At 49.4% G+C, this 24214-nt stretch overlaps 1 protein-coding gene across 4 annotated transcripts in view; it reads left to right on the plus strand.

Moving 5' to 3' along the window:
• The window catches only part of WDR37 (WD repeat domain 37), a 537887-nt gene that overhangs the window by 255538 nt on the left and 258135 nt on the right, over positions 1-24214 (plus strand). For all 4 annotated transcript variants that reach the window (XM_078663303.1, XM_078663304.1, XM_078663302.1 and 1 more), the window contains one exon: positions 5054-5130. In XM_078663303.1, coding sequence (XP_078519429.1) covers positions 5054-5130 — 77 coding nt within the window. The remainder of the gene's footprint in view (positions 1-5053; positions 5131-24214) is intronic.

Raw genomic sequence — 24214 nt, forward strand, 5'->3', positions numbered from 1 at the left:
ATACGCCTGCTCAGGTGCAAGAGTTTCTTGCTGCCGTGGCCTGACTCTTTGGGTCGCCTGGCCCCGCCGGTGTGCCTGCGGGCCCGACAGGGGGTCCTGCTTTACCATTTACTACGTCTCCGGCCCCGGTGTCGCTGGCGGCTCCGGCCCCCCAGGGATCCGGGATTGGACCCCTATCGACGCCAGTTGACCTAGTGACACCTCCACTGACGTCGATCTCCCCAGCACCGCATCCGATGTCGCCCGCTCCTCGGGACGACGTCGTCCCCAGGTTCAGCCCCCAACCGGACCCAGTGCCGGATCGGCGTCGCCCGATGCCGATGGGCCCTTTTGTGCCCTATGTCCCTCCTCCTTATTTTGAGCCTGTTCCACAGACTTCGGAGGGAGGGGAGGACTGGGAGGGGTCTGAGGACCCTCTTGCACAGGACTATGCTTATGCCCCGGACTGGGCAGAGGATTTGGGGGAAGCCAGAAGTCTTGTCACCTCTCCTGACCGTGGCATGCTGTCGAGGAGACGGAGGAGGGAGCAAGTTATGCAGCAGTGTTGCGTAGGGTGGGCGAGGCTCTCCACCTCGAACTCCCTACGGTGGCTGTCAGGACTAATCCCCTGACAGAAGTCCTCCAACGGGCAGCTACCTCTTCGGAGCCTTTGGTGCCTTTGAACAAAGCACTGTCCGACGTTCTTTTGGGCACCTGGTCCAGGCCCAACACATGGGCTCCTGTGGATAGGAACGTGGCCCGACGCCATCGCCTGGCTCCGGGCGACCCCTTCTTCCTTACCCAACACCCCACCCCTGAGAGCTTGGTTGTCCAAGCCTCTACAGTGCGTTCCCTACCGCACCTCCGGATAGGGAATCCGACACTGGATCAGTTTGGTAAGAAACTGTTTTCACCTGCCAACTTAGGGCTGCGGTCGGTGAACACTGCATGCCTCTTGGGCCGTAATACCCACTCTCTGTGGGACATGGTTGCGCAGGTGCTGCCTAATTGCCCTTAGGAGGCCCAGGTAGTTCTCTCCAAGGCAATTGCGCCTGGGAGAGATGCAGCAAAGTTCACCATACTTTGTGGGCTAGACACCACCGACTCACTGGGCAGGTCGATTTCCATGACGGTGGTGCTTTCAGACAAGTGGGTGCTGCAAATAGTCCGAAGGGGCTACTCCCTCTCCTTCGAGACCCCCCCCCCTCCCAGCAATGCCACCTCAGTATCACCGCATGTCCAAAGATCACTTGCCGCTTCTCCAGCAGGAAGTTGCGGCCCTCTTGGCCAAGGGGGCCATCAAGCATGTTCCGACGCTAGTAGTAGGTCGTGGTTGCTATTCCAACTACTTTCTGGTTCCAAAGAAGGACAAGGGCCTGCGTCATATCTTAGACCTTCGGAACGTCAATCGCTTACTCCGAAAGGAGAGGTTCAAGATACTCGCACTTGCTCAGGTCTTATCTGCTCTGGACTCACAAGACTGGATGGTGGCGTTTGACTTGCAGGACACCTATTTTCATATTCCCGTCCTGCCTGCCCACAGGCGATACCTGGGATTCACGGTAGGCCACAAACATTTTCAGTTCACCATGCTCCACTTTGGCCTTACCAGTGCCCCTCGGGTGTTCACGAAAGTGATGGTGGTGGTCGCAGCTCATCTTCGCAGATCAGGGGTTTCAGTCTTCCCCTATCTCGATGACTGGCTGTTGAAGGCGGGCTCGCCCCAGGCAGTTGTCTCCCACCTCCAGACTACCGCCGACCTCCTGCATTTGCTGGGGTTCTCCATCAACGTGCTGAAGTCGGACCTGATTCCCTCACAAAAGCTCCTTTTCTTCGGAGCGGTTCTGGACTCGGCACAGTTTCAGGTTTATCCTCCCGAGCAGCGAGTCCGGGACATTCAGGCTATGATTCCGATCTTTCAGCCTCTGTCCCGGGTTTTGGTCAGGATGACCCTTCGACTACTGGGTCTGATGGCCTCCTGCATCTTGCTGGTGGGTCATGCTAGATGGCATATGCGGGCTCTGCAGTGGGACCTAAAGTTCCAGTGGGCACAGCATCAGGACAACCTGTCCGATCACGTCCAGATCTTGGAGGGCACTGCACGACAATCGCGATTGGGTCAATGGCAGATCCCTCACCCTTCCGCAACCGGAACCTACAGTTGTAACGGGCGCTTCCCTTCTGGGATGGGGCGGCCACATGGGGGAGGCGGAGATCAGAGGCCTCTGGTCTCCGGCGGAGTCCAAGTTCCACATCAACCTTCTGGAGCTTCTGGCGATCCGACTTGCACCAAAGGCATTCCTTCCTAATGTCATGGGGAGGGTAGTGCAGGTGTTCACAGACAACACCACCGCCATGTGGTATTGCAACAAAGAGGGCGGGTGGGTTCATGGACCCTTTGCCAAAAGGCTCTGCGCCTCTGGGATTGGCTGCAACATCAAGGCATATCCCTGGTGGTTCAACACCTGTCCGGTTCCTTGAACGCCAGGGCGGACAATCTCAGCCGCCGGTGCATGACGGATCACGAATGGCGTCTGAACTCTGATGTGGCGCAAGGTCTCTTTCAGCATGGGGAGAGCCTTTTTAGATCTATTCGCCACCGAAGAGAACACCCAATGTCGTCAGTTCTGCGCATTGGAATTTCCAAGGCTGCACTCGCTCGCCGACGCTTTTTGTCGTGAGTGGAGATGCGGTCTGTTGTACACCTTTCCGCCTATACCACTTTTGCCCAGAGTGCTGAAGATCAGTCGTGACCGGGCCAAAGTCATCCTTGTGGCTCCGGACTGGGCTCGAAGAGTATGGTATCCCGTGCTACTCAGTATGAGCATCGATCCCCCGATCCGTCTGCCTCTTCGGGAGGATCTTCTGTCGCAGGTGCAGGGGACGGTCTTCCACCCGAACCTGTCCAGTCTCCACCTTCTTGCGTGGAGATTGAGCGGCGGCAATTGACGTCTTTCGACCTGCCTCCCAAAGTCTACAATGTTAGCTTGGCAGCCGGGCGTCCCTCCACTAAGACGGTATACGCCTGCAGGTGGAATAAGTTTGTGGCATGGTGCACAGCAAAGGCTGTGGATCTCCTTTCTGACCCTCTTTCAGAGGTTCTTCTTTTTCTTCTCTCTTTGGCCCAGCAGGGCTCTGCTCTGGGCACTATCAAGGGCTATCTCTTGGCCATTTCCGCCTTTTTAAGGCTTCCAGATCAGCCTTCCCTCTTCAAGTACCCTGTTGTAAATAGATTCTTGAAAGGCATCACACACATATTTCCTCCTGTTCCCTTCTTGATGCCTCAGTGGGACTTTAATCTAGTTCTTACATTTCTGATGTGTGCTCTCTTTGAGCCACTTCACAATTGTCCTCTTCGTCTCCTCACTCTAAAGACTGCTTTCCTGGTTGCCATCGCCTCTACCAGAAGGGTGAGTGAGATCCAGACTCTTTCTTCTAAGCCTCCTTTTCTCTCTACCATCCGGACAAAGTTGTTCTAAGAACTTGTCCTTCTTTTTTGCCAAATGTTGTCACTGCCTTTCATATCGGGCAGACCATCACTTTGCCCACCTTCTTTCCGCATCCCTCAAAAGAGGAAGAGAGGCTCCACCGTCTGGACCCAAAACATGTGCTCTCTTACTATCTGGACCGCACTCAACAGTTCCGGGTGGATGACCAGCTCTTTGTTGGCTACGTGGGCGCCAAGAAAGGTTGGGCTGTGCACAAGCAGACCATCTCTTGGTGTGTCGTTTTGTGCATAAAGGTTTATTACTCCTTGGCTAAAAAGGAGCCTCCGGTGGGGTTGCCCGCCCACTCTACCAGGGCGACGGCAGCAACTACTGCTCCTGGACGGGGAGTTCCCTTGCATGACACCTGTGAGGCAGCTACGTGGGCCTCGCTGCACACGTTTACGAAGCACTACTGCCTGGACAGCCCAATACAGAGATTGACGGCTTCTTCGGCCGTTCTGTTCTCCAGGAATTTCTGGTGTGATCTTGGTTCACAGACCCTCCTCCAGGGTTGGTTTTGCTGGGGTATCTATTCTTTAGTAAGGAATCTATCACTATGTGTTTCTTTCAGATGCACAAGTTACTTACCTTCGGTAACGATATATCTGTAAGAAACATTAGTAGTGATAGATTCCTTACCACCCCACCCATCCTCCCCGTTCTGGGAACTGATTTCTAGGGTTAAGGTATCTCCCTTTGAGGGCCCTAGTTTCATGGCACCAGTGTCGGTTTCTTGCATGGCTCTGTGTTCCTGGCGCGGAAAGTCGTGTACAGAACTGACTTCCGTGCGCGTGGGCGCGTCCAAGAAGCTCCGGCGATGTCATCCCGGCGCCAACGATGCACCCAGAGCCGCACGATGACGCCTACTGACGCGCAGGGATACTGCTGACGAAAAAACATTCGGATCCAGTCAGGCGCCTGGGGGTATTTCTAAGGTAAGGAATCGATCACTACTAATGTTTCTTACAGATATATTGTTACTGAAGGTAAGTAACTTGTGCAGCAGTCCATGTCTTCTGAAAGACTAGTGTGCCCGGGTAATTAAGTAGGTTAAAAATCAGAGTCTCAGGACACTTGAACTGTTAATATAGTCAAGTAGCCTTTCCTCCTTCATCACGTGTTCTCTCTAAAACGAATGAGTTTTGGATAACATTTGTAGACCAGTTTCATGGCCAAAAACCGCTGCTTCACTGCAACTCCCATCGGGACAGCACCTTTCATACACATCAGTTCATGAAGTGGATTTAAATAAGTACTACAAGAAAATGTTTTTATCTGTTTATTGAGAGATTTAACTAAGTGCATAAGTTATTATATGCTTTAAAGCTGCTTCTTATTAATATGAATAGAGAATAATTCTGCAACATAGTTATTCTCGCATTTTTTTTAGTATATGGGCCTTCACCTCATTTTGAGATATTAATTTGGAGAGATATTGAACTACATTTTCACACTTATAACTCTATTTAGTTTTTGCAGCATATTAGTATCAATGTTATAAATCACAACCTGTCCAACAAAAGATTAGCTAAATTAGCAGTCATTTATGGAAATGTGCCAACGGAATCTGTCCTCTTTATTTGCAGCATCTGGAGACCAAACGGCGCACATCTGGAGGTTTATGGTGCAGTTGCCGACCCCTCAGCCGGCTGCAGACACTAGCGTAAGCTCTAAAGGCATACCAATTGACAGAATTCTTTTTATCAGATTTATAAAGTAATTTATCCATATTGTACAACAATCATCACATTAGATGCGTAAACAAACATTTGCAAATATTTAATGCACAAATCATTTTACCATGCATTAAGGTAGTATAGAACACATATCTTTGGACCGTGAAGAGGGAACATGTCTGGTAATTATTCACACTATCAATTGACTAAGTGAAGTATAAACTCCAAACAGACTTTGTTAATTCTTTATTTCACCAACCCAGCTAAACTGTAGTCACAATGAGTCTTTCTACAGCTGACAATCGCTTAAAATGTTGAAGCACAATCTTTGCCGTGCTTTGCACACTGTTCAAACACATGTTCTTCTGCCTCCTTCTAGGCATACCTTTCACGTGGACTCCTTTCACTCCCCTCATACAGCTGTCCATCCTCTGTCTCCCTTGAAAGAGGTACACTCAATCCTTTTCCTTTGCCATATTTCTTTCATTTACCAAGTTGACTTCATCATTGCCTGTCTCCCAGTCTTCTTCAAACTATTAATTTAATTTCCATACTCTTAAAATAAACACATTTCACCTGACTTTGGCTACTTTGCTTTATTTAGATTGTCAGAAGAACCATGATGGTGTTTATATTTCACCAACCACTTCAAACACTCATTTTTGGAGGGGTGATTTATTTGCTTTTAAACAAAATGTCCTTCTTTTGTATTCAGACTAAATCTTTTCCCCCAAAGAAGTTTTTTTCAATTACTAATTAAATACAGTTTCTTTATTGCTAGAAATCTAACCCTCCATCAACTTTAAATTTCTGAATAAACCAAATGTATTTTGGTAAGCAAAAATCTTAAGGGCAGTTTTTAAAGACAAAAATAGTTCTGTAGTAGGGGATCTCTATGTAAAGTCATAATCTAGTGAATAGTCCCGCTCATGTGCGGGGACCCCGGAGCAATCAAAAATAATCTCTTAAACTGTCTTCTTTGCAGTAGTGCATAGACACTTAAGAGAAAATTAAAGACTGATAATACAGCCTATACATGCAAGGCTACACTGTCCAGTACTTCAACTAGTAATGCAAAGGATATTCCACCAATATCTCATTTAAGCCTGTCCGCCAGGTTTCACCATGGAAACCCCCCCCCCCCCCCCCCTTCACCAAATCCTTGGAATGATAGAGAGAAAGGACAGGACAGACAAGCCCCCCTAGGCTGCCATTATGTGGCTTAAAAAGGGATACCGTGCCTTTAAGGAAACTTTCCAGAACTCTCCTGGTATCCCAGAATGCACAGCAACTCCCTCCACTTTCAGTTCTTTTTTCCGGCTCCTGCTAGCAGGACCCTGGAGCATTGAGCTCTCCCTTTTTTGGCAATTTTTCTACTATTGTGCACTTTTAAAGTGTTAGTGTGTTCACTCGACGTGTTTTGCCTCTTCTCATCTTTGTTGGAGTTTCTCTGGTGTTTTGAACTGCTCTTTTATCAAATATGCCTGCCTTATTTGATAAATGTCCTGAGTGCTCCAGGAAAAAGGCAAAATCGGATCCTCACAGGGTTTGCATCCTGTGTCTGCCTGAATCTCATGTTCCTGAGGAGTGTGATAGCTGTCTGCAGTTCCCTAAAAGGACCCTGAAGGACAGGGAGAAGACCAGGCTCCAAGGTTTGGAACAGAGAAGGCAGCAAGGACAAGGTGGGCCTGGGCATGAAGGGGCTCCATCCGCTGCCCGTGCGCTGGGCTCTGGGGGGGCTCCCCAGTAAAGAAAAGGCCAGAAAACGCCACCGGTCTCCGTCGACGTCGATACCTTCGGCGTCGAAAGGAATGACCACAGTCTGTTCCCCGTCTCCCCAGGGCTCTGGGTCGAAGCGCCGTCGACCTTCAACGTCGAGGGGACTAACGTCGAGACCTCCGACGAGGTCGACGTCGAGGACTGATTTGTCGTCGAGCCATCATCGACGTCGAGAGAGGTCAAGACGCCGCCGGTCACCGTTGACGTGGACATGGAAGTCAGCGACGTCGAGACGAAGATCAGCGTCGAGACGAAGGTCGTTGACGCCGAGAAGATCGCCGTCGTCTAGGAGACGTTTGCCGTCGAGGCGCCGACTGTCTACGTCGAGGCGACAACCATCGATGCCGAGCAGACGCTCGTCGACGTCGAGACGACGTTCGACGTGAAGGAGACGTTCGTCGACGTCGAGGAGACGCTCGTCGACGTCGAGGGGACCTTCAGCGTACAGGAGGAAGCCTAGACGGTCTAGGACCAGGACGGAGTCCTCGGCGTCAGCAAGTACACGGTCTCGACGGCGCCGTCGCTCTTCGAGGGGTAGGGCCTCAAGATCGCCCCCCTCTGGTCAGAAGAAGAAAAGGAGAGTGGAACAGTCTCTGGGCTCGGAGTACTCTCAGGTTTATTCACCCGCTAAACCTAGGTCGCCTACACCTCCTCCTTTGCCTGTGGATCCTCCTCCGCGGAACCAGACTCCTCCTCCACTGCCTCCACCTCCTACTCCGCCACCTCCGGTGCCTCCTCACCGTCCTCCTCCACCAGCTCCGTCAAGGTCGACCTCATTGCCTCATTTACCGCCGCCGCCTACGGGGCTTCCGCTACCTAGGGTCCTGGTTCGGCCTCCACAGCGCCCTCCTGTCCGGCCAGCGGAACCCCCGAGGCCGCGGAGGTCGAGGTCTCGCTCGAGACGGAGAGATAGGTCCAGGAGTCGCCGTCGCTCGTCCACGAGGTCCAGACGGCGCCGTAGGAGGGACAGGTCTAGATCCCGCCACACAGATTCGTCCAGTGCCAGGGACTACTCGCTGACCCTGACGGACTCCCCTCGGACGAGGGTGTCCCCGATCGACGACATTATCTCCTTCCAGGAGGTTTTACTGCGAGGAGCAGCCAAGTTGGGCATCACACTCACGGTGCCCACGCCCCTGACGTCTGTCATCTTCGAAACACTGCACAAGAAGCAGTTGTCTCGCCCATTGTTGCCGTTGGTGCCAGGGTTGGTGGAACCCGCCATGGAGCTCTTCCTCACCCCTGCGGTTACGAAGTCAGCGCCCTCAAGGCCACAAAAGAAGTATCGGGCCCCCGACTCGGACCCAGCATTTTTGCGCCTGGACCCTGCGCCGGACTTAGTGATTGCGACGGCGGCGAGGGAACAACACGCCACCACTCCGTCATCGACGGTGCCTCCTGACAAGGAGATCCGCTGGATCGATTCGGCGGGCAGGAAGGTCTGCGGGACGGCTGCCACGTCTATGAAGGCCGCTAGTGCCTCAGCCTTGCTGGGACGTTATGATCGGCCCCTATGGGATTCCCTCACACGGTTTGTGGAACTCCTTCCCCGGGAGAACAGGGAGGATTTCCAGGAGATCCTGAATGAAGGACTCATGGTTTCCAACCAAGTGATTTGCGCTGCTGCGGATTCCTCCCTCCTGGCAGCCCACAGGTACTGTCATGGGGTCAACCTGAGGTGCCACGCCTGGCTGCGGCTGACTTAATTGAAACCCGTGGCGCAGCAGAGGGTTGCCAATCTACCCTTCTCTGGCGAGACCCTTTTTGGGAAACATGCGGACGAGGAGATGGCCCGCATGAAGGCGGAGGCTGAGACCTTGACGGCTGTCGGGTTGGAGAAGCCGAAGGAACAGAAGAAAACCTTCCGCTCGTTCCAGAGACGGTACGGGGCGCAAGGTAGAGGGCAAGGTCGACAGGCTGGGCAGCAACAACAACCGCAACGGCAACAGTTCCAACGACGTCCGTTCCAAAAGCGCCAGAGGGACCGCGGTGGTCAGCAGTCTTTATCCGCGACCAAAGGCCCGGCTGGGTCTAGGCCCTGAGGTGCTTCTTCCCCCTCACCTGTTACCCGCTCCGGTGGGGGGAAGCATCCAACAATACCTGGCAGAGTGGAGAAACATTACTCAAGACAAGTGGGTGCTGAATATTGTTTGCAATGGATACAGTCTTCGGTTCACCAGTCCGCCTCCAGCAATTCCACCGGTTGCCTCGCAGTTCCAGCTACGCCAGCTCCAGGCGGAGGCCGACACCCTGTTAAGAAAAAGGGCAATAGAAGACGTCCCTCTGTCTCAAAGGGGAAGGGCCTGTACTCTCGCTTCTTCCTGGTAAGGAAGAAAGACAAGAACGAGTTCAGGCCTATTCTAGATTTGCGACAAGCAAACAAGTGGATTCGCAGGGAAAAGTTTTGCATGCTGTCTTTGCACCAGATTTACCCTCAGCTGCAAAGGGGAGACTGGCTTTGCGCGATAGATCTGCAACATGCGTACTTCCACGTGCCCATTGCACGGAAACACCGGACGTTCCTGCGGTTCCTCGTCGGCACCAATCACTATCAGTACACCGTACTACCGTTTGGACTGAAGTCTGCACCCAAGACGTTTTCGAAGTGCATGGCTGTGGTGGCAGCGCACCTGCGAAAGAACAAGGTGATTATCTACCCGTACCTGGACGACTGGTTGATCAAGGCCTCCACCTTCCAGGAAGCACAACTGCACTTCAACAGGACGGCTGTCCTGCTGAATCAGCTGGGGTTGCACATAAATATGTCTAAGTCTGTTCCGATCCTGGTCCAGTGCCTGCAGTACTTGGGAGCCCCCATCAATATGCTGTCAGCAAGCGTGTCTCCTTCGGAGGAGAGACGCTTATCACTCCTTCGGAAGGCTCAGGCTCTCATAGCTGCTCCATCTACAACAGTGAGGACGAGGTCTTCTCTACTGGGGTCGATGGCCTCTTGTATCTTCCTCACCCCACATGCATGCCTACACATGAGGCCGTTGCAGGAATACTTGGAGGATCAATGGGACCAGAGGAAAGGGTGCTGGGACGACAGGATCCAGTTGTCTCGTCATGCCCAGCAGTCCCTGAGATGGTGGTGCTCGGCAGAGAATCTACTCAAGGGGGTTCGTTTCCACAAGGATATCCCGACCCAGACTATCGTGACGGGTGCGTCTCTCCAGGGCTGGGGAGCGCATTCAGAACATCTACAAATCCAGGGAGAGTCCAGCAGAGTCCACGTATCAAATCAATTTATTGGAACTCAGAGCGGTTCACCTGGCATTGAAGGCCTTTCATCCGTCCTTCCAGACCAACTCCTTGCTTGTACAGATGGACAATACGACCACGATGTATTATCTCAACAAGCAGGGGGGTTCAAGATCGAGCACACTGTCACAGGAAGCGCAGGCGATCTGGCACTGGCTGTTAGCCAGAGGACTGACGATAACGGTGACTCATCTGCCAAGTGTGCAGAATGTTCAGGCGGACGCCCACAGCCGACTGCTTCAGGAAAACCACGAGTGGGTCATTAACGACGAGGTGCTCGGCGACGTCTTCGCCATTTGGGGCACTCCAGACGTGGATCTGTTCGCCACCGCCGAAAACAGCAAATACCACGGCTTCGCCTCGAGGTATTATCAGCCGGGGACTCTGGGGAACGCGTTATGGATCAGCTGGTCTAACAGCTTTCTGTACGCTTTTCCACCCATTCCCCTGATTCCGGCGGTGCTCATCAAGCTGGCCCAATCCCGGGCGCGGATGATCCTCATTGCTCCGGAATGGCCCAGGCAGTGGTGGTTCACGGACCTGCTTCATCGGTCAATCCTACCTCATCGGCGGCTGCCGTGTCGGCCGGACCTTCTCTCGAAGTTCAGGGGGCAGATGGTGCACCCCAACCTCTCGTCGTTGAGTTTGGCGGCATGGCTCCTGAGATAGTGCAATATGGCCACCTGAATCTTTCTGAGGATTGCATTGACATATTGAAGGAGGCTAAGAGGCCATCTACTAGGACCTGTTATGCTTACAAATGGAAGAGATTCTGCATCTGGTGCATGTCTAAGAACTATGATCCGACGACCTGCAAGGAAGATGTCCTCCTTCCATACTTTCTGCATGTAGCTCAGTCTGGACTTAATTTCCATTCCATTAAAGTTCTTCTGGCTGCATTGACTGCTTACAGAAAAAGCCCTTCGCAGACATCCTTCTTCCAGATCCCTCTGATTAAGGATTTTTTGGAAGGGTTGAAGAAGGTGTTCCCTCCTGTTCGGCTTCCTTCGCCTGCGTGGGAACTGAATGTGGTGCTGTCCAGGCTGATGAAGGAACCTTTCGAGCCTATTCACAAGGCTTCACTGCAGCACCTGTCTTGGAAGGCGCGGCGTTCCTTGTGGCCATTACATCGGCCCGCAGGGTGAGTGAGATTCAGGCATTGTGTTGCCAGGAACCTTATACTGTATTTCATGCTGCTAAGGTTGTTATGCGTACTCACCCTAAGTTCCTTCCCAAGGTGATTTCTGATTTTCATGTTAATCAGGTTATAACTTTACAGACTTTTTTCCAGAATCCTTCCACTCCAGCGGAAAGGTCTCTTCATTCCCTGGATGTCAGAAGGGTGCTGAAATTCTATCTGGATAAAACCAAAGACATTCGCAGATCCGACCAATTGTTTGTCAACTATGGGTCGGTTAGGACTGGTCTGGCTACTTCGACACAGTCCATCTCTAGGTGAATTGTATCTTGTATCCAGCTTTGTTATCAGAAAGCGAATAAAACCTTAGGTGGTAAGCCTAAGGCTCATTCCACCAGGGGCAAAGCGGCTACAACAGCTTTGCTTCGCAAAGTTCCCATTGCAGAGATCTGCAAGGCTGCCACTTGGAAGTCAGTCCATACCTTTGTTAGGCATTACTGTCTGGACACTGATGCCAGGGCAGATGCTCAGGTTGGGCAGGCATCATTGAGAAATCTGTTTGCACAGTAGTGGTGTTGCCTTAGTTTTCTCCACCGCCAGGTTGATTTTTGGATGGGCTTGCCATTCTATTCACTAGATTATGACTATACACAGAGATCCCCTACTACAGAAGGAGTAGTTTCTTACCTGTAACTCCAGTTCTGTAGTAGGGGTATCTCTGTAGTAGGGGTATCTCTGTTATAAGCGCCCGCCCTCCTCCCCGGTGGAGAAAAGGATAAAATGATGAATGCTACAGGTCTAGCTGTATACACCTGCAAAAAGAACTGAAAGTGGAGGAGTTGCTGTGCATTCTGGGATACCAGGAGAGTTCTGGAAAGTTTCCTTAAAGGCACGGTATCCCTTTTTAAGCCACATAATGGCAGCCTATGGGGGCTTGTCTGTCCTGTCCTTCCGCGCTATCATTCCAAGGATTTGGTGAAGGGGGGGGGGGGAGGAGTGTTTTCCATGGTGAAACCTGGCAGACAGGTTTAAATGTGATATTGGTGGAATATCCTTTGCATTTCTAGTTGAAGTACTGGACAGTGCAGCCTTGCATGTATAGGCTGCATTATCTGTCTTTAATTTTCTCTTAAGTGTCTATGCACTACTGCAAAGAAGACAGTTTAAGAGATTATTTTTGATTGCTCCGGGGTCCCCGCACATGAGCGGGACTAGTCACTAGATTATGACTATAATAGAGATACCCCTACTACAGAACTGGAGTTACAGGTAAGAAACTACTCCATCATACTAATAGAAGCAATCAGTACCTCAAAATCACAGAGTAATTACATTCAAACATAAATAATCCTTTCCCTAAACCTCTTAAAGGTCACGGATGTGCTAGTTTCTTTTAATGTATTGGTGTAATGCGTTCTCCACATTTAATTCTGATCCTTTTTGGAAATAATCAGTGTCTTGCCTCTTTCTTAATAAGGATTTCCTTTCCCTAAATCCATCTTTTTTTTCCTTCTCCTGTTTGCATGTTTTTATTCCCTGATTCTAGCAGAGAAATCTTTCTGCATAGTATGTTATACTGACATAATTTCTCCTTCTGTGGACACAGAAGCCTTACTCTTATGTTAACAGAAGTCTGTCTTCTCTTTAATTTGTAGTGTTTTTTATATCATAACTTCTGACATCCTGATTGATATAAAGGTTTTTCCTGTTAGTCACTAAAAATCTGGGCTTGCAATACAAGAAATCAAATCATGGTTCCATCTAAGAAAAATGTATTCCTTCTCCGTGTGCATCCATAACGAAAAGATATGATAGTCAAACATTCTTGACTGATTTCACAATCCTGAATCACATGGCAAAACATTATCATAATGTCTGTCCTATTAACCATCATATATCCAGTTTGATTCATGTTTCGCCACATAATCAGAAAGCCAGGCATACGTTTGAAACTTCCTGTTTGTCTCAAGAGCTTCAATTGTGTGAAAACCCAGTTAAACTATTCTTTGCTGTACAATACGTCTGCACTCTCCAAGTTCATTCTTCCAACGCTTCCTCTCTCTCCAAGCCAACTGAATCTTTCCTGTTAGAGCTCTTAACTTTGCTTATGATATCTTTACCGCTTGGGTGATTTAATTATATAAATTAATGGACCTCTCTTAAAACAGTTTATAAGCCTTCATATTTTTCTGATGTAAGTTGGACATTGTTGTTCCCAGAGTATGCATTTTTGCACCCTGACTAATTTAACAATTCTCCAAAGATTTTCTGGCATTTAGTGTTTAGGTAATCAATTTAAATATACTTTATTGACTTTGAAACCAACAATAGGAAAAAATAGTAACAACATTCTGTCAGCAATCTATTTTCAGAATGTAGCAACTGTAGATCACTTCCACAGCAAAAAGAAACAGTTTTGGATTCTTCCACATTTAGGGCAATTATTGTTCATTCTTGGGCCAGTGTCTTGAGGGACCACAAAGATTATATAGGCTATTAAAATGTGTTAATAGCACCCTGGTGTTGCTGTTGCTCTTCCTAACATGAATGTCTCCGCCTGCTCCTAGAATCTGAACTCCAATCTGCAGCCTTAGTCCCATTTTCCTCTCACCTGCTTGAGAAGATTTAACTGTGTCTCCTAAGACCTACAAGAGCAGGGAAACTAATGTCCTATATGCAGATAGGCTATGTACAGTAAAGTGTTGGATACCACTAGTACACCATGCCCAGCGCGGTCACTTTAAAAAAACATAAAAGAGAGGGAGACTGCGCGGCCCCCATCCTTGCGCCTTTAATGGCCATGGAGCTGAATCACTTGATGTGTCCTGGAAAGCCATCCCCTGGAGCACAGCAGCTTCCCTGCCCACATCAGTGTGGGAAGCTTGTGTTTGTTCCTTTCTGGCGGGGGCATGTTTAAAACTCCTGCCAAATGGGAGCAAAGGCAAAGTCTGCTCGCCGTGGGCGAGAGGTTTAAAAATACTCCTGCCAACTAGGAGGAGACTTGTATTCTGTTTTCCTGCCCGCACTGATGGGGGCAGGGAAACAGAACAAGATATTGCTCCCGCCCGGATAAAGCAGCATGAATAGCTGCTCCCTCTGGGATTGAGCAATGCCGGCTCACGCAGCATGCAGGCAGACGTCTGCGGTTGCTGGAGCCCTAGAGCGCCCAACGCAACCCTCAACCTGTTGTTTGCAGATTCTACCTTTATTAAAACGAGGCCCAGAGGGATGTGGTCACTAGGGCCAGAATAGGCTCTGGGAGTGGAGAGACAGCGCCCTCTCTGCCCTTTAAATGAAAAATGGCTCTGGAGGATGGGGTCTCCAGAGCCGAATGAAGGCTGTGGAGGGAGGCCATGTGGCCCCCCCTCTCCTTCAAGATAAAACTGCCCTGGGGGTATTGACTCCTAAGGGCCTAATAAGGCTTTGGGAGGGGGGCCCTTTTGTTTAAATGTTGTACTCAGGGGGTTGGGTTTCCAGGGGTCTGTTTAGGATTAGGTAGGGGTGCAGCGCACCCTGTCGCTTTATTAATTACTCAGCTCCGGTAATCTGGACCCTGGGGCCAAGTAAGGCTTAGGGAAGGGGACCATGTGGCCCCTCTCCTTTAAAAAAAACAAAAAAACTGATAGGCCCAGGGGATGGGGTTCTGGGTCAGTGAAAGGCTCAAGTATCAGCCCCTTATTATATGGCACCGGGGTCATGCACCCCCTCCCCTTTTTATTGTATTTGGCCCCAGGAGATAAGGTCTTAATTTTATTGGAACTGGCCCTGGGGATGGGGTGCTCATGCCAGTTAAGGGTCACAGAGAGGGCTGCATGCCCTCCTCCTCCAATATATAGGTTTTGCCCCAAAGGGATGGGTTCTCCGGGGCCCGAAGTCCAGCTTTACGCTCTGCACACCAAAGGCTGTGCGTGGCGGGGTTAGCAGCCTACTGGAGGTTTCGCCACAGGCAAGCTCTGTTGTCAACACCCTGCTGCGCACAGCCAAAGTCTGTGTGCAGCGTGGGGTTGTCAACAAGTGGGGAGTTCGAAACAGGGCCTTAACTGCAAGACAGTCCGTGCAACTCTTCCCATGCTACCTGCGACCAAAGGCTGTGTGTGGTTAGCTGCCCTTGTGTGGCTGCCTCTGAGGAACAGGGCTGGGTTGCGAGGCAGGCCCTGTGGCCAACCCCACGCCGTGCGTAATGGAAGGCCTTGCGGAGCAATGGGTTGGCTTCCTTTGGGGGGGCTGGGTGGGGGTGTCGGCTGCCTCCGGGTGAGCAGGCCACAGTGATGTCATCAATTGTCATTTAAGATGTCAGGAGTGATGTCATAGAACATGTCACGAGTGGTGTAATATGTGAGGTCCTAAGCAGTGCATGGCCGGCTGCAATCAATAGTTATCTCTGCTAACTATGATTGGTGAATTTCTGTGTTTTTTAAAGGTCAAAACATTATTGTTGCCACTGACCACACCAACCCCAGAAGACAAGGAAGTGGAGTCAAGGGAACACTAATCACTAATCACCTTGGCCACCTCTATACAAGGTATTAGCAATGTCCAGTTAGATTGGACGGGAGTGTTCTCCCAGGCTAAATGGCCGAAGGTGGCACCAACCAGTCTGCAACGTCTGCAGGCAGCCTATTTTCTTAATGCTTTATGGAGTGACATAGGTGCGGTGTATAAAATAAAAATGCAACAGCTTAAATTGGGTATTGCATGATACAGTATGGACAAGGTTTGTCACCAACTCTCAGTCAGCATCAGCAGTGAACTGCTGCATCCCTTTCCCCAGGCTTTGTGCGCAGGGTACTGCCCCGTTGCATGTCTCTCCTGAGGGCTTTATAAAAATGAGTGATGAGATACACCCCTCCTCCCAACAAATAAGGCCATCGAGGACCCCCCAATGGTTGTGGAGCCGGCATGAAGTCCACCCTGAGGTCTTTGGCCACACTTTACATCTTAATATAATGAAGAGTATGGGCCAGGCCCACCCCGAAGGATTCCTGTGTGTCCCGTAATGATATAAAGATGTCCCCAAGATAAAGGTCACCCGCTCCCAGACATCCCCTCCCCCTCAATTTTTCCATAAACATCGTGGCGTCAATATTTCTGAAGAGCGCTAGATCCCATAGTTTTAGCTCTCTACTAAAGAGTGCCCTGTGAATGACATTCTGGACCACCCTTTCCCAGATCCCCGCAGTGTGGGTAATCAAATTTGGCTTTGGGAACTTTGATCTCCTCCCCCACCTCAGTAGCTGAGGCAGTGTGTCTTCTCCAAACTCGGGACCCAGGTGTCGCTTCACCCCTTTTTCGTGCTCGGCAAGCCCACGGGCTTTATGCTGCAGTCGGGCAGCATAGCAATAAAATTGTAAATCCAGGACTGTTGAGCCGTCCTCATCCATGTCCAGTTTCAAAGTTGCAAGCATCACCCTACTACGCCTACCTGCCCATAGAAGTGTCACCAACCAGCTATCCAACTGACGAAAAAAGCGGTCGGTTAATGGGAACATCAAATTTTGTACGAGATACAGGCATTTTGGGAAGCAGACCATCTTTGCTATCGCTGCCCTACCCATCACAGAGGGGGAACCGATTCCAAAAAGCAGTGGAGTTCTCCAGACCAATCAGCACCCTATCAACATTTTGATGCTGATGTTGGGCTTCCGTATGGGCAACCGAGATCCCCAAATAGCTGAACCCTTGCAATTCTCATCGGAGCCTCACTGCCAGCAACTGGTGTAGCTGCTTCCCATTCAACTCACCTAGGGTAAACACCAATGACTTGCAAGCGTTAAGTTGTAGCCGAGATCACCAAAATCATCTTGTTTCCTCATCACCAATGAGAAAGATTATTCTCGCTCACGAACGTACACCAGTGCATCGTCTGCATAGAGCGAGATCATGTGACCACAGTGCCCCACCTGAACGCCACAAGGGCCCAACTCCGCATGCAACAGCAGTTCAAGCTAATCGAGCGCTAACGCGAACAACAATGGCGAAAGAGGACAGCCCTGTTAAGGCCCCCTCTCCACTGACCAAGGTTCCGAGAGCTGTCCTCCAACCTTAACACAAATCGAGGGTGCAGTGTAGAGCAGCCGAATACAGGCACAGAAATTGAGACCAAACCCCATATCCCTCAGTTCTGCCATTAGAAAGGCTGACTCCACTGTATGAAATGCTTTTTCTAAGTCTAGTGAAACCAGCACCATCTCTTTGCCTCTCTGTCCAGATCAGCATGGAGCACATGAGTCAATCTTCGGAAATTATGCATAATACTATGTGCCTGCATGAAGCCCACTGGACCTCATGAACCAAATCCTGGATAACTTCACCCAGTCTAGTCGACAGAACCTTGCATACAATTTTGATGTTGGCGTTAATTCTAGTCAATGGTCTGTATGAGGACGGATCGACAGCATCCCCTGCCAGTTTCAGCATTAAGCATTCTGCCCCCGCTCTCATAGTCTGCGGTAATTGTCCTCTATTTTTTCGTTTCCTGTTAAACCTCTAACAGTTTCTCTCGGAGGGCCACGGATTAGGTCTCATCAAATTCCTCCGGAAATCCATCTTCACCAGAAGCCTTACACTTTCGTAAAGCCTTGATGGCAGCATCCACCTCTTCGACAGTGAGGTCCTTTTCCAGCTCTAGCATGATCTTCCAACTGGGGGAGTCCCACACGGGCCAGGAAGTCCTCCATTCTTCCCTCAATATCGTGAGGGCCTGCCCTGTTAACTGACTTATAGTGGTCCAATTACGTTCTCAGTATGTCCTGGCGCCTAGTGTTCAAGCGACCCTGTGCATCCCGTATAGAGACAATGGGGGGTGGATTTCTGTCTCACTCTTTAGAATCCATGCCAGTAATTTACCTGATGTATTCCCTTCCCTGTGGAGCAGTTGTTGGTATGTCTTTAGACCCGTTTTATCTAGGGTGTCCCAGAGGGAGCTTATCCCTATGAGCCACCAGCACTGCTGCACACTCCCCAGCTGTGAAAGCCTCCTGCTGTTGAAAAAAATGCCAATCGGTCCTCTTGAGTCTTTTAATCTGATATGTCTTTTATCCCTTATGTACACAGCACCCCACCACCTCCTACCCTATTGTACACTTTGAGACTATCGCCACGAGTAATATGTATAGTGTAAAAATGTACATACGTACCCTCTATCCCTTATGTACCCAGCACCCCACCCACTATTGTGTACTTTTGTGACTTCAAACCTATTGTATACTGTTTTTTTTTCATGTAAACCGCTGTAATACCCTAACAGGTCAAGTTTGCGCTCTATAAAACACTAAAATAAGTAAATAAATGTCTTCTACGTACTCTGCAAGTAGTACTAATGAATTCTCCACGTACGTCCGCCTTCACGACCTCCCATTCAACGGCACTAGTATCCATCGTCCCTTAATTAATATCAAGGTAAGTATCCATGTCTGCAGGTCCTCCCTACACGTGGGGTTCTTCAACAAATCAGAGGGCATATTCCTTGACCTGCATCTGTCCGTCACTCCAGTCCAGCGTCAGTAGAGTTCGGGCATGGTTGGATAAGAAATGGGCCAGATGCAACACAGCGCTGAGCCTGGCATGATCCAAGCCAACCACCAGGAACGGTCCAGTTGGCTATATGTATTATGTGTCAGTGAATGACACGTGTATTCGCATCTCCCCAGATGTAAAAGGCGCCACTCATCCAGTAGTCCCAAATTATGCATCGCCCTTTCCAGAGCGCTTGTCATTAACTGCTTGTTACCATCCCGGGGGTTAGGGAGGGGGCGGCGATCTCTCCTGTCCTTTGGTACACAGTTGAAATCACCCCCCAAATAATGGGGGTCCCCACACTATCTGTCAGCAAGTCCTGCAACCCCTCAAAAAAGAGCCTGTTGTCTGTATTGGGGGCATATGAGGTAAGCAACGTAATCTCCTTCCCATCCAAGGCACCCTGAACCAGTACATTCCTCACCTCCACATCTGCCTCACAGTAGGTGAGCTGAAAGGGGATCCCGGAGCCACCCAAATAATAAACCCCTAGCATAAGAAAAGTGAGAAGCAGAAAACACCTGACCCCTCCATTTCTTTTTAAATTTGTTGTGCCTCGACATACATCAGGTGCTTCTCTTGGAGACAAGCAGTTTGGATCTTATGTCGCCTCAGGAAAGATGGACTCTAGCATTTGGCATATTCTCTGAGTCCCCAGACATTCCACGTAACCATGTTAATTCGGTCCGACATACTCACAAAAGGTGTTCCCCTCTGTCCATTCCCATCCTGCACCATCCAGTAGAGTCAACAGCAGGGCCGAAAATCCAACCCTGCATCGCTCTGTTACAGATTATAACCAGAACAACAATAAACATTGGGTCACCATCTGGGGAATACCATAACTTCCCCCCCCCTCCCCGGATATACAGTGTAACATCATTCCTTTTTCACTGCATATCCAAGCCTAATCTTGCTGTTAGGACCTACAGCCTAAACCCTCCTCCCCCTTTCCACATTTACCTACCACAACTGTGGAAAGGCTACCCAGCAAATCGTATCCCACATTTTCCAGAGAGCAAACCAATAGTCCTTTCAGAAGCTAGAACAAGCCAGCCCCTAACAGTGTTTGCAATTCCATGATAACAATTGATTCCCTTATCCCACTCCAATAGTCCGGTAAACAACCTAGCACAAGATGCAGCAATGAAGACCCCCATCGAATAGAAAACAATCAATCACACAAACTATGTATGAGGGAATTCAAGTATTTTCTTCAGGGGACGCTCCCTGTACATCTTCCACCCATCGCGGCGCATGTCTCAACTTATCCAGTATTATGGGTATCTTTCATAGATTCACATGCCTGAATCATTCCCCGTCGTCGGGGTGGGAGTCCCCGGTAAATAATTATAGTAATGTCACATGGACATATACTTAGTACTAGGCCAGAGGCCTCACATTAGTAGCCTATCTAGGTCCTTATGTAAAAAGGACCAAACTTTGGCCAGTAGCCAATCAGCTCTTATCACCCTCCTGACCTTCCTGGAAGGAGCCCTTGTCCCTCAGATTTTCTACCGCACGTCGTGCTGAAGGGAGTCTCCACTGAGCTCTGCTCAGGTTTCTTCATATATCTTTGGATATTATCCTTTTATCCCTTTATTCTTCAAGTTTTGGTAGTCAATATGGCTACTACTCCTAAAAAAGGGCTTTTTAGACCCTGTGCCTCTTGTAGTAAAATGAGGTTACATATAGAGGACAAACATGAAGATTGCCTGTATTGCCTCTATCCTCAGCATTCTGTCAAGGAATGTAAGATTTGTCGCACTCTCCCGGTCAAGACATTGAAGGACAGGGAAGGGCGACTGCTTCTGTGGCTCCAGAGACTTAAAAACAAAGAGCAGGTAGTCTCCTCAGGTGAGAGCGAGTGTTCATTCAGGAGCTTCCACTCTGCTTCAAAAAGGCCTGGGCAGTCATCTCCAGATAAGTCTGTGGCGCCTCCTCTCAAGAAGCCAAAGTCTATTGAAGGTCATCCTAAGGTCAAGCCTTCTCTTCAGATGACAGAATTCAAAAAGCCTGCTGTAATGTCGTCTAGCCTGCCTGTGACGTTGTCGACAGTCTCCATTTCGACATCCACGGCGTCTACTTTCTCCATGGCATCGACTACTACCACGTCGACGATGGGTAGGTCAATATCTTCTGTCATTCCTGTCAAAAAGTTGTCGTCGTCGCCTTTGACAGCGCTCCCGTCGACGTCTGCTTCATCGTCGGCGAAAGCAAAGCTTCCAGCGTCGACGGAAATCCCACCGTCGACGAGGACTTCCCCGTCGACGAAGATCCCATAGTCGACGAAGATCCCATCGTCGACGAAGATCCCATCGTCGACGAAGATCCCATCGTCGACGAAGACACAACCGTCGACGAGTTCCTCGTCGGCGAGGACACCGTCGTCGACGGTGACTTCGTCGTCGTCGTCGAATGCTAAAGTGTTGTCGCCGCCGTCGACGAGGTCATCGTCGTCGTCGACGAAGACATCAATGATAATTAAATCGCCTGAAACATCAAAAATAGTAGACGCTACTCCATCTACAGACACCGCGTCAAGGGATTTACACTCCAAAGGCTCTCCCTCATTGAAGTGTATATATACACATTTTAAAATGTCGTCACGTTTAGTCACACCAGAGATGACCTCACCCAGCAAGGTCCAACAGTTGTTGCCAACGCATTTTTTAGAAACGGAAGATCCAGAAGATCAGTCCATGTTTCCCATAGCATCCAGTCCCTCTCATCTAAACATCAAAATTCAGGAGAGTTCGGACTGCGAAGATTTTGAGGAAATTACAATTCAGGAATCAGTTCAAGAGCATACCACGGTTCAACCTATGGTGTGCCTTCCAGCTTCAATTGTTTCTGACCTTCAATTTCTAATTTCAGATTATAAACAAAGATTTCCATCATCTGCTCCTGCCTCTGGTGTACAGGTACCACAGGAAACCCAAACTCCTAAACATCGACAGCGGCCTCTCCCGCGGGATGTGCATCAGGAACAGGAGACATTTCCTCCTCAAAATTCGACGGATGAGGAAGAATATGAGGAAGAAATGGGAATGGATGAGGCCCAGGATGAAGAAGGCGAAATACATGATGACGATGATATGGATTCTGATGATAATGCTGACCCAGATCCAATATCCCCAGACCAAGTACAGGACGATTCAACCCCTGAGGACTTAGGGGGATTCCATAATATCGTAGGAAGAGCGGCTGCAAGATTCAACATCCAAATAGCATCGGAAACGAAGGACTGTTTTCTTCATGATTTCAAAGAACCATTCAAGAGATCAGCTCGCTCCATTCCAGTAATCGATTACATATGGGAGCAAGGACAAAAAATAATAAACTCCTCTCTCTCTCATTCCAGTGCCAGCTAGACTTGAAAAGAAATACAAAGCCCCAGACACTGCACCCGCATGTTTGACTGGTCAAACTAAACCTGATTCAGTTATATCTCAAGCCACTCAGCGGAAGTCCAGCAATCCGTCAGCGACAATGACCGCTCCTCCTGATAAAGAAGGAAGAAAGCTTGACGCCATTGGCAAGAGATTTTCCTCCATGTCCGCCCTATCAATCAGGGCTGCAAATTCTCTGGCTTTACTAGGTCGCTATAATCGACAGATATGGGCAGATATAGCCCCATATCTGGGGGCGATTCCAGAAGACCAGAAAGACGAGGTTAAAAAGATTTTGCTGGAGGGTGAACGCTCTGCTTCAGAGATGATAGAGGTGGCCCTGGATATTGCTTCCACAGGGTTCCGTCAATTGGCGGGAGCAGCAGTTTTAAGACGCCAGGGCTGGCTTAAAGCCACAGCATTCCGGCCTGAAGTGCAAGCCAAAGTCCTCGACATGCCTTTTGATGGGGAGCGCCTTTTCGGTGAACATATTGATGACATGCTGCAAGGCATTAAGAAGGATACCGAAACGGCGAAAGCCCTAGGCTCTCTACAATTCAAGCAGAATTCCTTTCGAGGCTCCAGAGGTCGAGGACAACAGTCTCGTGGCAACTATCAAGGTTACAAGTCCTCTTATAATTCTTCCCAGCAGTACAAACCTCAATATCAGCAGAGGCAACAACACCAAGGACAATCCTCATATAACAAGTCGTCCTTTCGAGGAAGAGGAGGAAAGAAAGACACTAACAGACGTCAATGACTGCTTTCTCCAGCTGGCCTCCACCTCTTCTCCACAATTCGTAGTTGGAGGAAAAATTACCAACTTCCTTCACAATTGGAAGAAAATTACTACAGATCGTTGGGTGTTGCAGTTAGTCCGCTTCGGACACACTCTGGAGTTTCTGGAACATCCTCCTCCAAATCCACCATGTCCGGCGCAACACAAAAATCTAAACATACTTCAACAGAAACTCTTGCTAATGCTTCAGAAAAAGGCAGTAGAAAGAGTTCCTCGAGAACAAAAGGGGAGAGGATTCTACTCCCGATTCTTCCTGATCAGAAAAAAGGAGAAGAAGCAGTGGAGACCGATACTGGATTTGAGAAACCTAAACAAATACCTCAAAAAGCAGTCTTTTCGTATGGTTACCCTTCAGGAGGTATTACACCTGCTCAATTCAAAAGACTATATGGTATACTTGGACCTCCAGGATGCTTATTTTCATATCCTCATTCACAAGAGTCATCGACAATTCTTGAGGTTTACAGTGGCAGGCAGGCACTACCAGTTCAGAGTCTTACCATTCGGCCTAAAGTCAGCTCCACGCATCTTTACAAAGTGTCTGGCTCCGGTAGCGGCATACCTTCGCCAGCATCATCATCAAGTCTTTCCCTACCTGGACGACTGGCTTGTCAAGGCTCCTACTCGGACAGGCGTGGCCAAGTCCTCTACCGCCTGCCTTCGTCTCTTCGAGAACTTAGGTCTAACGCTCAACCAGGAAAAGTCAAATCTACGTCCATCACAACGTCTCAATTTCCTAGGAGCGACATTGGATACACAACAGGAGAAAGCCTTCCCTTCCAAGGAACGTCAGGTCAAGCTGAGCAACCTGGCCGTACAAATTCAGACCAAAAAGAGAGTCAGGGTTCGACTATTCAAGTCGTTGCTAGGAATGATGTCTTCCAACATATTTCTCATTCCACATTGTCGTCTCCACATGCGACCTCTACAGGAAGCTTTAACAAATCAGTGGATCCAAAGTACTGGATCCTTCGACGACTGGATCAAGATCACTCAGCTCATGAAAAAGGCTCTGAGATGGTGGATTATGGGCGACAACCTGAACAAAGGCCTTCCTTTTTTACTCCCAGTCTCTCCTTATGTCATAACCACGGACGCATCACTGGAAGGATGGGGAGCGTTCCTTCAGGAATTGCAAGTGCAAGGTCAGTGGTCAGTGACGGAAAAACAACTCCACATCAATTTGC

This window comes from Lissotriton helveticus, chromosome 10 (genome assembly GCF_964261635.1).
Source record: "Lissotriton helveticus chromosome 10, aLisHel1.1, whole genome shotgun sequence".
NCBI classification, from domain to species: Eukaryota; Metazoa; Chordata; class Amphibia; order Caudata; family Salamandridae; genus Lissotriton; species Lissotriton helveticus.